Source organism: Ahaetulla prasina, chromosome 1, assembly GCF_028640845.1.
Source record: "Ahaetulla prasina isolate Xishuangbanna chromosome 1, ASM2864084v1, whole genome shotgun sequence".
Lineage (NCBI taxonomy): Eukaryota > Metazoa > Chordata > Lepidosauria > Squamata > Colubridae > Ahaetulla > Ahaetulla prasina.
The window spans coordinates 266339771-266352947 of record NC_080539.1 but is presented as its reverse complement, the minus strand read 5'-3'; the positions used below and the strand labels follow the sequence as shown (position 1 = coordinate 266352947).

Genomic DNA, 13177 nt, shown 5'->3' with positions numbered 1-13177 from the left:
ATTCTCCACTTATCATCTCACCCTATAAAAAGCACAGAGTTGAAAACAGCCTGCTGTGAGTCAGTCTCTCTTTCCCTCTCCCTCTCCCGCCCCATCTATTATAATATGGTAATGCAGAGATTTTTGTAATTTGAACAGTTCACATAAATTCAACTGGGTAGTATTCAAATATTTGGAATAAATCCACCACTGCATATGATATACAGTATTGTTCAGTACATTTTAAATTCTTTCATAATTTTATAAACGTTAAGAAAAATTTCTCCATCTACTTTTAAATTGAACTGCTTCATATAACATACAAAAATTAGGGATTTTAGGAAATGATACTAATCTATGTAAGAACCTCTTTTAAAATTACTGAATGTTAAAGTGGCCTCACAGTTTCTTATGCTAGAAGGCAGCTGAATGTATGCATCTGGGAAAATAGAAATCACTCTGCTCCAAACTCCTTAACAGATTGCATCATAGAATTTAATAGCTAAAGTTATAATAAATTAGACTGGACTCCAAAGAGTGATCCCTGTTAGGTAAAATAATGTCTGCCTACCATGGCATGTGGATATAGACACCCAACCAACAAACTACTAGAAAATGAATAATCTGAGCAAATCAACCTGCAGAGATCAATGAATATCTAATTTATGCCTGAACCATAGATATTCCCATTTTTAATATTTTCCATGAAGTTTATCAGCAGGTTTGGTTTTCCTTTTTAAGATTTTTATTGTAAAGATTTGGTATAGCGTGCATATTTTTTAATGAAAGAATGCCAGATTATTTTGGAGGAGCAATGCTAGTGGGTATTCCTAAGTGGAGGATCTTTACTACTTTGAAATAAAACTTTAAAACAAATGGTGACTAGATTCTTTTAGATCTCTGCTCACATCTGATTTCCCTGTTTCTTCTGCTCTCAGAACCAAGTTCGAAAGATAAATATAATTATACAACTGTCATACAACCATTTTAATTATGATAATCAGGAGTTAAGTTCTAGTTATTTTAAAAAAGCAGTCTGTACACTAACAAACCAAATATAATTGGAAATTGGAAACATGATGTGGCCAAACTTCTGCTTGTTTCGGGTATAAAACTAATAGTACTGCACATGAAATTTAATCACTGTGGCCAATTTTACAGAGTCTTGTAGTTCTAAGTGGGAGCACAATGGCTCAGTGGCAGTGGTGAAATTCAGTTTTTTTTACTACCAGCTCTGTGGGCGTGGTGAGGTTTGGTGGGCGTTGCTTGGTGGGCGTGGCAGGGAAAGGATACAGCACAATCTCTATTTCCACCCCACTCCAAGGAAAGGATACTACAAAATCCCCATTCCCTCCCCACTCCTGGGGGAAGGATATTGCAAAATCTCCATTCCCACCTCACTCTGGGACCAGCCAGAGGTGGTATTTGCCAGTTCTCCGAACTACTCAAAATTTCTGCTACCGGTTCTCTGACCTACTCAAAATGTCCGCTACCGGTTCCCCAGAACCTGTCAGAACCTGCTGGATTTCACCCCTGCTCAGTGGTTAAAAAATGCTGAGCTTATCGGTTGGCAGCCTGGTCCAAGACCTAAGAACCATGTGATGGGGTGATCTCCCATTACTTGCCCCAGATCCTGCCCACCTCAATTTGAAAGCATGCAAATGCGAGTAGATAAATAGGTACCAATTCAATGAGAAGGTGACAGGGTTCCGTGTGTCTCAGTATATAGTCAGTGTTTATTTAAGTATTTTACTTAGTTGGGCTTATACTTAGACTAACAAAACAGGGCAATGATGATGTTCAACAAGATACACATTTCTGTATAATATGAGGAAAACTCTTGCAGAAGGCATGCTGGAGAATGGCACACTCTGTCGTTCTCTATCCTTTCATGCTGAGGCATGCTATTCTTCTCCAAAGTTTCCTTCAGAGTCAAAATGGAAAAGCAAAAGGGGAAGTACCAGCTGTAGGAAGTTCTGAGTAGTATAACCAAACAATGGTCAAGTCCAAGCGTGTGTAAAATTCTTTGAAGTACAAAGAACTTTGAACTATTTTGTTTGCCAGAAAGCCCTCTGAAGTGATTACAGAAAATTGCATACACAGTTCTTGATTGATAGCAAGGTAACTGAATTACGTATAAAACACTGCCCAGTTTGTGGTGATTCTTTGAAATCTAAAGCTATAAATACATCAAGAGTGTCTAGTGACATCACTGAAAGCCACAATAGACACTGTTATTACTGGGGCCCTAAACTTGTACAGTAGCTTTTATTATTTATTTTAGTAACTGTTCTAGTGGTCGTGTCCTGCTTGTAGATATCCCACAGATATCCGGTTTATTACTGTAGGAAGCAGGATGCTGCATTCGATGGACCTTTGGTTTGATGGGATATAGTTCTTCTTACATTCTTAAATAAATATTTATTAAAGAAGTGACTAACCATACTATAAAAATATTAGACTGTACTATGAGAGTTTTCCCTCAACCTGTTGCCCTCAAGAAGTATTAAATTAAAGCAGGATGTTCTGAAGTTACTATCTACTATATATCTGAAATGCCGCTCTCTAAACTGGAGAAGTTGCTCTATAAAAATGAGGATTCCAGAATATTCCAACAGATTTTGGAGTTCTGTGTTCCCTACTTCTTGATGTTCCTCTCTTTCAAATATTTGGCAAATTTGTTTTAATAAATGAAAGGCAACATATCGGCGTTAAAATATCAATGTGGTTTGCTTACAGGATGGCTGCATGACTTGGTTAATTGTCTATGCAAAGACTGTAGGCATGGCTGATGATTGGAAGAATGCCATTATTACCCCATTACAAAAACAGAATGTTAACAAGAGAGAATGCAAAACTACAGAAGGATTAATTTATCAAGTGCTGAATTCTGATCAAAAGCATGTATGACATGACTGTGAAAAAAAAACTTTTGGCAAATATAGCACAGCTTTATTCAAAGCAGGAAGTGCGCCAAACAGATATTTGAACTTTAGCAAAGCCTTAGCCTCCTTATGTGAATGTGACAAAGTTTTAATGTATGCCTGTTGATTTATAGAAAGCATATGATAAGAGATTTGAAATATGAAATATTTTGCATGAATACAGACTTGAAGGATGTTTGTGAATGAGATAAGAATGCTATGGGGGGGAAGTAAAACATACGTGACAACGAACGGAATGCTCAGGGAATAGTTCAACTTGAAACAATGACCAAGGCAAGGATGTGTGGTGTCCATGAGCTCCTTAATGCATTTATATATAGATCGGGGTGAAATCCAGCAGGTTCTGACAGGTTCTGGAGAGCCGGTAGCGGAAATTTTGAGTAGTTCGGAGAACTGGTAGCGGAAATTTTGAGTAGTTCGGAGAACCGGCAAATGCCACCTCTGGCTGACCCCAAAGTGGGGTGGGAATGGAAATTTTGCAATATCCTTTCTCCTGGAGTGGAGTGGGAATGGAGATTTCGCAATATCCTTCCCCTGCCATGCCCACCAAGCCACGCCCACCAAGCCACACCATGCCCACCAAGCCATGCTCACAGAACTGGTAGTAAAAAAATTTGAATTTCATCACTGATATAGATGAATAAAGAAAGCTTGTTATGAGGCATGCTGATTGAGGATATGATGGCAAGTGGACTTTTTATGCAAACAGTGTTGCATTGTTTGCTAAGAAACTGAAAGATTTCTAGATAGGCTGATACAACAAGGGAGTAGGGGAATTAAACTTTAATGAATCAATGACTAAGGAAATTGTTTTGATAGGGAATTGAGTGAATGAGCTATATATAAATAGCAACAAACTGAAGCAAACAGATGTTATTTTGTAATTTGATAGAATTTTTACTAAGCATAGGGAAACAGAGAAATTATAAGATGTACAAGTACCAATAAAAATACAGAAGCCAGTACGTGGTCTGTGGTAAAGAATGTTTATTGAAACAAGTGGAAAAAATATATGGATATAAATGTAGAAAAGTTAATTGGAGTGGAAAAAAACAGGAGAGATTCTCAAATGGAGAGAAAGAAGTCCATTAAAAATGGACTGAACACAGAAACAAATATGAAGGTTTTAGAGGCCGGGATAGCTCAGGCAATAGAGAAGCCTGTTATTAGAACACAAAGCCTGCAATTACTGCAGGTTCGAGCCCGGCCCAAGGTTGACTCAGCCTTCCACCCTTTATAAGGTAGGTAAAATGAGGACCCAGATTGTTGGGGGGGCAATAAGTTGACTTTGTAAAAAAAAAAATACAAATAGAATGAGACTATTGCCTTATACATTGTAAGCCGCCCTGAGTCTTCGGAGAAGGGCGGGGTATAAATGTAAACAAAAAAAAAAAAAAAAGAGGAAAGAGGAAGAAAGGTATGGTTGAACAGAATTCATTAGTTCATCAACAAGAGAAACATGAAAAATTCAAAGAACAAAAGACAATATATTAATTAATTAAGATTTAGTAGATATCTAAGGATGGAGCAGTATAGTGTCATTGTTAAATTTGTACCCTATGTCTCTCATTAAGTGTTGTATCTTGATGAAGGTATCTTTTTTTTAATGTAAACTGAGAAGATATGCACCAAGACAGATTCCTTGTGTGTCCAATCACACTTAGCCAATAAAAAAATCTATTCTATTCTATTCTATTCTATTCTATTCTATTCTATTCTATTCTATTCTATTCTATTCTTTTCTATTCTAGTCTAGTCTAGTCTAGTCTAGTCTAGTCTAGTCTAGTCTAGTCTATTCTAGTCTATAGTAAATAGTGTTGGTATAAACTGGTTTTAGTTAATTTTCTTTCCCCATACCTCTTGCCTTTTATTATTTTATTACTTTATATTTTATGTTTTGCATAACATTGTTTATCTCAAAAAGAAATAGCACAATAGGTAGATATTTATACTTGTAAGATGATTCTTTGGAATTCTACTGCTCCTTGAACACTTACGTCACTACTTCTGATTATAGATAGATCTCATTTTGTGGATCAGATGTGGAAAACGATTTTCTGGTAGTCATTAGAGAAGAGATATTTTAATATATATTTTTTTACCAATTTACCAGTTCCAAATTCCATTTCTTAGTTATACTGATTGCACAGCTTTACATGATTAAAGACTGTGACTGCAAACAGCTCAGCTGAATTTTAATTGGAAAGATGGAAAAAGATGTGAAGAAACCTGAAATGTTTCAGCATAAATTCTATTTTGTTCAATTAAATCAATTAAAAAAATTATATATAGTAGTAGAACTGGTGGAATGCCTCTTCTTCTCAACTCTTCCGCTGATGAAGCCAGAGAGAAGGAAATAAATTTATTTTCTGGTCTTGATAATATCATTCATTTCCTTCCCCAGTAAACTGAAGTATGATGTAAGGCTGAAACTGTAGAGAGATGAATGGCTATGCAAATTGTTGCGTTTTCTTCTTTCTATGCTGTTTCCAGTCAATGAAATAATCAAATACAGAATTATACTATCTGTGAATGTATAACTTTTTTTTATTTAAAAAAGCAAGGTTTTCAGCCCTTTTAGTTGGAAATACGTGTTTAAAAGTTTATAGAAAACGTTTGCTGAATTTTAGAATATAGACAGAAAAGCTGAGTAAGATTTCTATTACTTCTCAGTGCAATTGTCTCTTTCTGGATTGGCAAAGGGGGGAGGGAAAAATAAAATATGCAGTAGTAATTATGTACTACTAATATCTATACCATAGATCCTTTTGTTAAACTAGTATTTCAATTCAGCCATTATTATTTTGTCCTTCGCTAGAATAGGTTCATTTACTCATTCTTTGCTTGTTTGCTTGCAATAAAGACAGTTCTCTCTATGTTATTACATTCCAAGGTAAACAATATTATGAAAAATTCAGGACAATATGCCTATAATCCCAAGAAAAGTTAATTTTAGTTCTAGGCTTTGTATCAGAATCTCAGCTAATGTAAGATAGAAATGAGGCTAAGGTAAGAGTTCTAATCTCTAGGTCCATTAAATCAGCCCCACGCAGCTCAGAATTAATGAAGACACATGAGAATGTTTGCATTGGAAGGAGACAGAGATAACAAAAGGGGAAAGGTCAAGTCCATTAGTAGAAAATAACATTTTAATTCAGGCTGCATTTCAGAAACTTAGCCTGTTCCCACTGCATCCACAGTTGACTAACTTGCTGATAAACACTCACCCTATAGAAGAACAGAGAGAAGAGTAGCAATAGCTCGCTGATATTAGAATGGATTTCCCTGCCTTTCCTTGTTTAAGACTGAAAAGAAGCAAGAACAGAAAAAAAAAAGAGAGAAAAGGGGATTTCTTTTAAAAAAGTACTTTGTCCACAACTCACCTGAAATTTCTTCTTTGCCACAAAATACTGCATACGGCGTATCACTTTAATGGCAGAACGGTGATGTTCTTTCAAACTGTAAAGAAAAAAAGGGCAAAACTTAAAACCATGTACAAATTATTTATTATTTATGCTACAACTGAATATCTTTTACAATATTAAGTCATGGAAAAAAAATAAATCCTGGCCCACTTAATCTTCCCTACTCTTTTTCAAGTTACCGTCGGTTACACTGAAAGGGCAGGGATGTTAGATGACTGTTGGTTGAGGCTAAGGCCTGGGGTGCAGCCAAAGCTAATATTCTTTCTATGAAGCATTAGCCAAGTATCTGAAAGCTCTAAAGAAAAGGGCGCATTGATTTCACTGGAATCACAATACTCCACAAAGCTAAGAATATAAAACCAGCCATTGAATGAAATAACATATCAGCACAGTACCAAATAGACAAAAAAGTATACTTTGAAAATGTGCCATTACCACTAATCCCAGTTGGATTACTAGAACAATTAATTCAAGATATTGGTTTAATAGGGATGCCCCCATTTTGTGCCACATGCCAATCTGCTCTAGTCCTCAAGTGAATTATTGTTTGGCACCAAGTATGCAATCATATTATTAAAGAAAAAATCCCTATCATACCTGTTTTAACAAAAGGGAACTGTCTTTGCATGGTCCTCTAATATGCATTTGGCTGGATTGTTCTATTCATTCAAAGTAATAATCTTTGCTTCGCTAAAGTCAATTTAATACTGATGAAAGACAAGAGAGAGGCACCTGCCTATTAAAGAGACCAAATCACAGAAGCAACCCTGTGCAAATGTTCTGTTCTATTACTAAGTAAGGATAGCAATAGCAATAGCACTTAGATTTGCTTCACAGTGCTTTACAACCGTCTCTGAGTGGTCTATAGAGTCAGCATTTTGACACCCCCCCCCCAAATAATATGGGTTCCTAATTTTACCAACCTTGGAAGGATGGAAGGCTGAGTCAACTTTGAGCCAGTCAGGATTGAGGGAATCAAACTCCTGGCAATATGAGCAGAGTTAGCCTGCAATACTGCATCCTAACCAGAGGTGGGTTTCAGCAGGTTCCGACCAGTTCTGGAGAACCGGTAGCGGAAATTCTGAGTAATTCGGAGAACCGGTAGTAAAAATTCTGCCTGGCTCCGTCCCCATCTATTCTCCATCTCCCAAGTCCCAGCTGATCAGGAGGAAATGGAGATTTTACAGTATCCTTCCCCTGGATTGGGGAAGGAATGGAAATTTTACAGTATCCTTCCCTTGGAGTGGGGTGGGAATGGAGATTTTACAGTATTCTTCCCCTGCCATACCCACCAAGCCAAGCCACACCCAGCAAGCCACTCCCACAGAACCAGTAGTAAAAAAATTTGAGACCCACCACTGAACCTAACCACTGCGTCACTATGGCTTGTTAGATAGTTTAATAATATTCAAATGAGTTGAATGAACCTGATTCAATGTTACTTAGAGCAAGCCTTCTCTTCCTTCTCTACTGGCTGAGCTAACTACTGCTCCAGAAGTGTCTACCAACTTTGTCCATTACAAATGCTTTCCCCATAGCTATTCGTTTATCATACTTCCTAGTCCACACATGTCCGCCACTAACTCCACTAAACTCTAAGTAGTCTAGTCTTTCCACTATTAGTTAACATAACATAACATAATAACAGAGTTGAAAGAGACCTTGGAGGTCTTCTAGTCCAACCCCCTGCCCAGGCAGGAAACCCTACACCATTTCAGACAAATGGCTATCCAACATTTTCTTAAAAATTTCCAGTGTTGGTGCATTCACAATTTCTGCAGGCAAGTTGTTCCACTTATTGATTGTTCTAACTGTCAGGAAATCTCTCCTTAGTTCTAAGTTGCTTCTCTCCTTGATTAGTTTCCACCCATTGCTTCTTGTTCTACCCTATTAGGACTATTTGGTTTTCTGGTAATGGAGGAACTCCACCTAAACAAGGCTTGACTCGACTAACATGAGTGTCCAAGTGAATAACTTCTCACAAAATAATTTATTGAAAAGTGTTTTCTCAGTCCATTTGGATTTTAATGCAAGCACAGGCAGAACAACTACAGAGAAGATACCCTAGTTGTTTATACTCATAGAATCCAATTCAAAGTTTAACTCTCTGGATGCAAAAGCTATCATTTTTTTCAACTAAACCAAACAGCATGCATGCAAACTGCTTATGCATTTGAATAATGAGCCTCAGACAAAATCAATTTAATGCTTAGGAACCATGGAAATATAGTTTTGAAAATTATCATGTTTATTTATTATTTTAATATTTCCCATACACACTTTTGTGTATGTATGTATGTATGTATGGGTGTGTATGTATGTGTGTATGTGTATATATGCATATCTATAATACATATATACATAAATAATTCATTACATCAAAAAGTTTTGAAAAATTCTTACAAAGCTACAATAAAGTAATAAATTCCACTTACTTTATATTCCTACTGCATAAAATAAATTTGTCACACCAAATTTAAAGGCAAGACATTCCAAATATGAAGTTTATACTTTGCTTAAAGTTTGAATTTTCTATTCTGAATGATCGTAATTATTGTCTGGATGGAATGTGTTAATTTTGTAGACCATATTCTCTGCGTTTACATTTTTATTAAATAATTTTAAATTAATTTGCTTTCTTTTCCTTTTGTGCTTGTATATAGATCTGCATTTATGCATGTCAGTATACATTTTGTCATTTTAGAAACAAATATAGAGATTTTTCTAAGAGGAAAATATTTCAGAAAGTTATTTAAAATTCACCCAAAAATCATAATTTTCAGCAAGAAATTATTGAATTTGTTTAGTTATGTTTGGCTTAGAGAACTATTCTAAAGATGAATACTGTAACTATCAATAAAAATGTAAATACTTTCCACAATTGTTTGCAAGTTGGATCCATTTAAAGTTAATATATTACTTTAACCATGCCACTTCAATAGAGGAATGAATAAAGCTAATTATATTTTCTAAATAAAGTAATGCTATACTGTTCTTAATTGCTGAAACATTTAAAAAAATCCAGAATGTTAAAAACTCAATATATGAAGAAGAAAAACAAATTAAACTTATGCAGAAAACCCCAACTTTAAACATATGTACTCAATATTCTTACCCAGAAAGAGATTTGTATAAATAAAGATAATCTATAGGAAAAACTTTGAAATACTGATCTGAGTTGAATAAAAGCACTTTAATTGTAGGATTCTTTGAAATGTTTTGCTGCGCTGTTAACTTTCAGCCGATGCAAATTTTAATTTTTTTAATACCTTAATTAAAACTATACTAGTTTACTTGAAATTAAAAATACTTTATCTTGCATTAAGAAATCCAACAATAGAAATTGAAGTAGTTTTAAATGTTGCAACAATGAATGTTAGGAAAAATATATAGTAAACCAATAGCAGGATTAATTACTGAAGGCCATTGAGGGTCTTGACTTGTTCATAAATTTATGACTAAAATGAGCTTATAAGACATTATCATAGAAATAATTTGAGTCTAATTTTAGCAAAACCTTTAGAAAAATTTCCACAAAATTAAATATTAATTTTGCCTCCCTACCTCAGATTATTTAATACAGGTAGTCTTTGACTTATGATCATAATTGAGCCCAAAATTTCTGTTGCTAAACAAAGCAGTCGGTAAGTGAGTTTTGCCCCATTTTATGACCTTTCCTGCTACATTTGTTAAGTGAATCACTGTAGTTGTTAAGTTAATAATACAGTTGTTAAGTGAATCTGGTTTTCCCCCTGACTTTGCTTGTTAGAAGGTCACAAAAGGTGATCAGATGCAACTGTCATGAATATGAGTCAGTTGCCAAGTGCATGAAGTTTGCTCATGTGACTATGAAGATGCCGTAATGGTCATAAGTGTGAAAAACAATCATAAGTCATTTTTTCAGTACTGGTGTAACTTTGAATGGTCACTAAATGAACTATTGTAAATCGAGGACCAGCTGTAAGCGGGGAGTGAACCAAGAGACATCTTTAGTTTAAAAGGAACAATTGTGACAGCGTGGAGCTTTAATTATTTTACTACTGGAAGAGCTATACAGCAGATTATTTTCTTGAGTCAAGCAGACATACACAAACATAAAATAGGAGGTTAAAAGTGGTTTTTGTTTCTCCTTATCTTTAAAATGGCACATATATATATTTATGTTTATATCAGTCAAACTGGTGTTCCGTGGGCCGGATGCGTTATGTGCAGGCCATGCCCATCCCAGCTCTGTGAAGGGAAAAAACGTCACAAAATGTCACGAAACAGCAACGTGATGCTGCGAGTTGGACACCCCCGTGGTTTATATGCATTTGCTTTTCATCCTTGAGTGAATGGAGTTGATTCGTACCACCTGGATTCCTTACGTAATGCACTGCAGATTTGAGACGGCTAAGATGTAATGCCTAGAAGTTAAACTAGTAAATAAAATATAGAGGATTAGAAGGATGAAGAAGTTCTGTTTGCTGATTCCTTGCTAATTTTTGCCTATAAACATAAACAAAAATTAAAGCAACTTTTCTCAATACAATACTAATTAATATTTTAAAAATTAAACAGTATCCAAGCCAATGCATGCTCGGATAATGTCTAAAACAACAGCTTCCTTGAGGATACAAGTACAGAATTGTTGAAAAGCAAACTATTTTAAAATAGTTAGTGCATAATCTGCTATTCAGCCTGTTCTTTCACCAAGTTTTATTTAAGCAGTTTATCTTATTGAGATTAGGATCTCTTTTATAAAGAAATACCTGGTAAAAGCAGGCCTCTGGTTTTGAATGTCAGGCTATATTTCAGTGAAGGAGGGGGGAAGAGGGCTTTTAATAGCAGAATGCTTTCTCAACGTAATCTTTATCAGGCAACTGGAGAACTAATGCCAACACATTAGAGATAATTCCTCTAGCACTATGGATCATCCAAAGACAGTTTGTTTATTGTCTTGAAGGCTCCCATTCTATTATCCTACATTTTTATCTTGGTTTTTTTCAGTTGGGCCTCCTTTAACATGATGTATTGAAAGATACAAGGGATATGCATGGTGTTTTTTTTTTTAAAAAAACAACAACTTTATGGCAAATTATACAAGGCATGCAACTGGAACCCCTTTAGGGAGGCAAGCTTGTACGACAAGGGAGATGCGAGGGGTATTTCTGGAACAGGGGAAGTGCAAGTAGGGAAAAAAAATTGTGCCCATCATTCTCTCTTTCACATCATTCTAGCTCTGCTAAAGATTTCTTCTCGAGGGGGAAGGAATGATGACAGCTGGACATGTTTGCAGTTAGGAAAATGTTTGTGCCATCCTAAAAATATTGATATAAACATTTTTTTAAAAAACCTGATTAAATCACGACATGCTTGCATTCTCAATCTTGACCCAATAATCTTGTATTGTACTGGTGCTTGTAACCTGTTTTGCTAACTAAGGACCAGCTGATATGAATCAAGGAAGAGATTTTTATATGGCATTTCTATATACTTATATCACCTTTGGTTATATGACTCGGATTTATCTAGTCATGCCTTGAATGAGATAAGGAGGGGACATTTTAAATGGGCAGATTTGTTTATGGATCAGAACTGAATTGTTTATGGGTCAGAAATGAAGGGACTGCAGTAAAGATAACATATATTCAATTTATTTATTTGTTTTTCTATCTGAAATGACTGAAATGAACATTTCATTGTGTGACTGATAACTACTACTGAAGTAGTCACAAACCTGAAGTCTGGAATCTGACCATGACCCTTCATACAATCAATTCTACTGAATGCCTTCACCTCAAGTTGTGTTGTTTGACCTCTTCAAATTATTATTATTATCTCTTTTATTCATTAAACATGAAACTCAGTCAACTGAACATTTAAAAATATATAATAATAATAATAATAATAATAATAACAACAATAATAATAACAATAATAATAATATTTTAATTTGTATACCGCCCTTCTACCGAAGGACTCAGGGCGGTGAACAGGCCAATAAAATACAAACAACAACAAACAACCAATTAAAACAACCCTTAAAAAACTGATTCAAGATGCCAGAAAATTTCAAATACCATTATACCCCATAAAAATTACAAAAATTTAAAACCCACAATTAAAATTTAAGATTTAAAATCAGGCCAGTCCAGCCATATGAAATAAATAAGTTTTAAGTTCGCGGCGAAAGGTCCTAAGGTCAGGTAGTTGTCGAAGCCCGAGGGGAAGCTCGTTCCACAGGGTAGGAGCCCCCACAGAGAAGGCCCTCCCCCTGGGGGCCGCCAGTCGACATTGTTTGGCCGACGGCACCCTGAGGAGTCCCTCTCTGTGGGAACGCACCAGACGTTGGGAGATAGAGGCCGGCAGTAGGCGGTCCCATAAATAGCCCGGTCCTAAGCCATGGAGCGCTTTAAAGGTGGTAACCAATACCTTGAAGCGCACCCGGAAAACAACAGGTAGCCAGTGCAATCTGCGCAGGATAGGTGTTACGTGGGAGCTCCAAACTGCTCCCTCAATAACCCGCGCAGCCGCATTCTGGACTAGCTGAAGTCTCCGGGTGCTCTTCAAGGGGAGCCCCATGTAGAGAGCATTGCAGTAGTCCAGACGAGAGGTAACGAGACCATGAGTGACCGTGCATAGGGCATCCCGGTCCAGGAAGGGACGCAACTGGTGGATCAGGCGAACCTGATAAAAAGCTCTCCTGGAGATGGCTGCCAAATGATCTTCAAAGGACAACCGACCATCCAGGAGCACGCCCAAGTTGCGTACCTTCTCCATCGGGGCCAGCAACTCGCCCCCGATAGATAGCTGCATCTGCAGCTGACTGTACCGAGGTGCCGGCAT

The 13177-nt window shown here is 36.3% G+C and overlaps 1 protein-coding gene across 1 annotated transcript in view; it reads right to left on the bottom strand.

Moving 5' to 3' along the window:
* KCNQ1 (potassium voltage-gated channel subfamily Q member 1) overlaps positions 1–13177 on the bottom strand; it is a 456225-nt gene that overhangs the window by 139907 nt on the left and 303141 nt on the right. The window contains exon 14 of the mRNA XM_058157948.1: positions 6308–6383. Within this exon, the coding sequence (XP_058013931.1) occupies positions 6308–6383 (76 nt within the window). The remainder of the gene's footprint in view (positions 1–6307; positions 6384–13177) is intronic.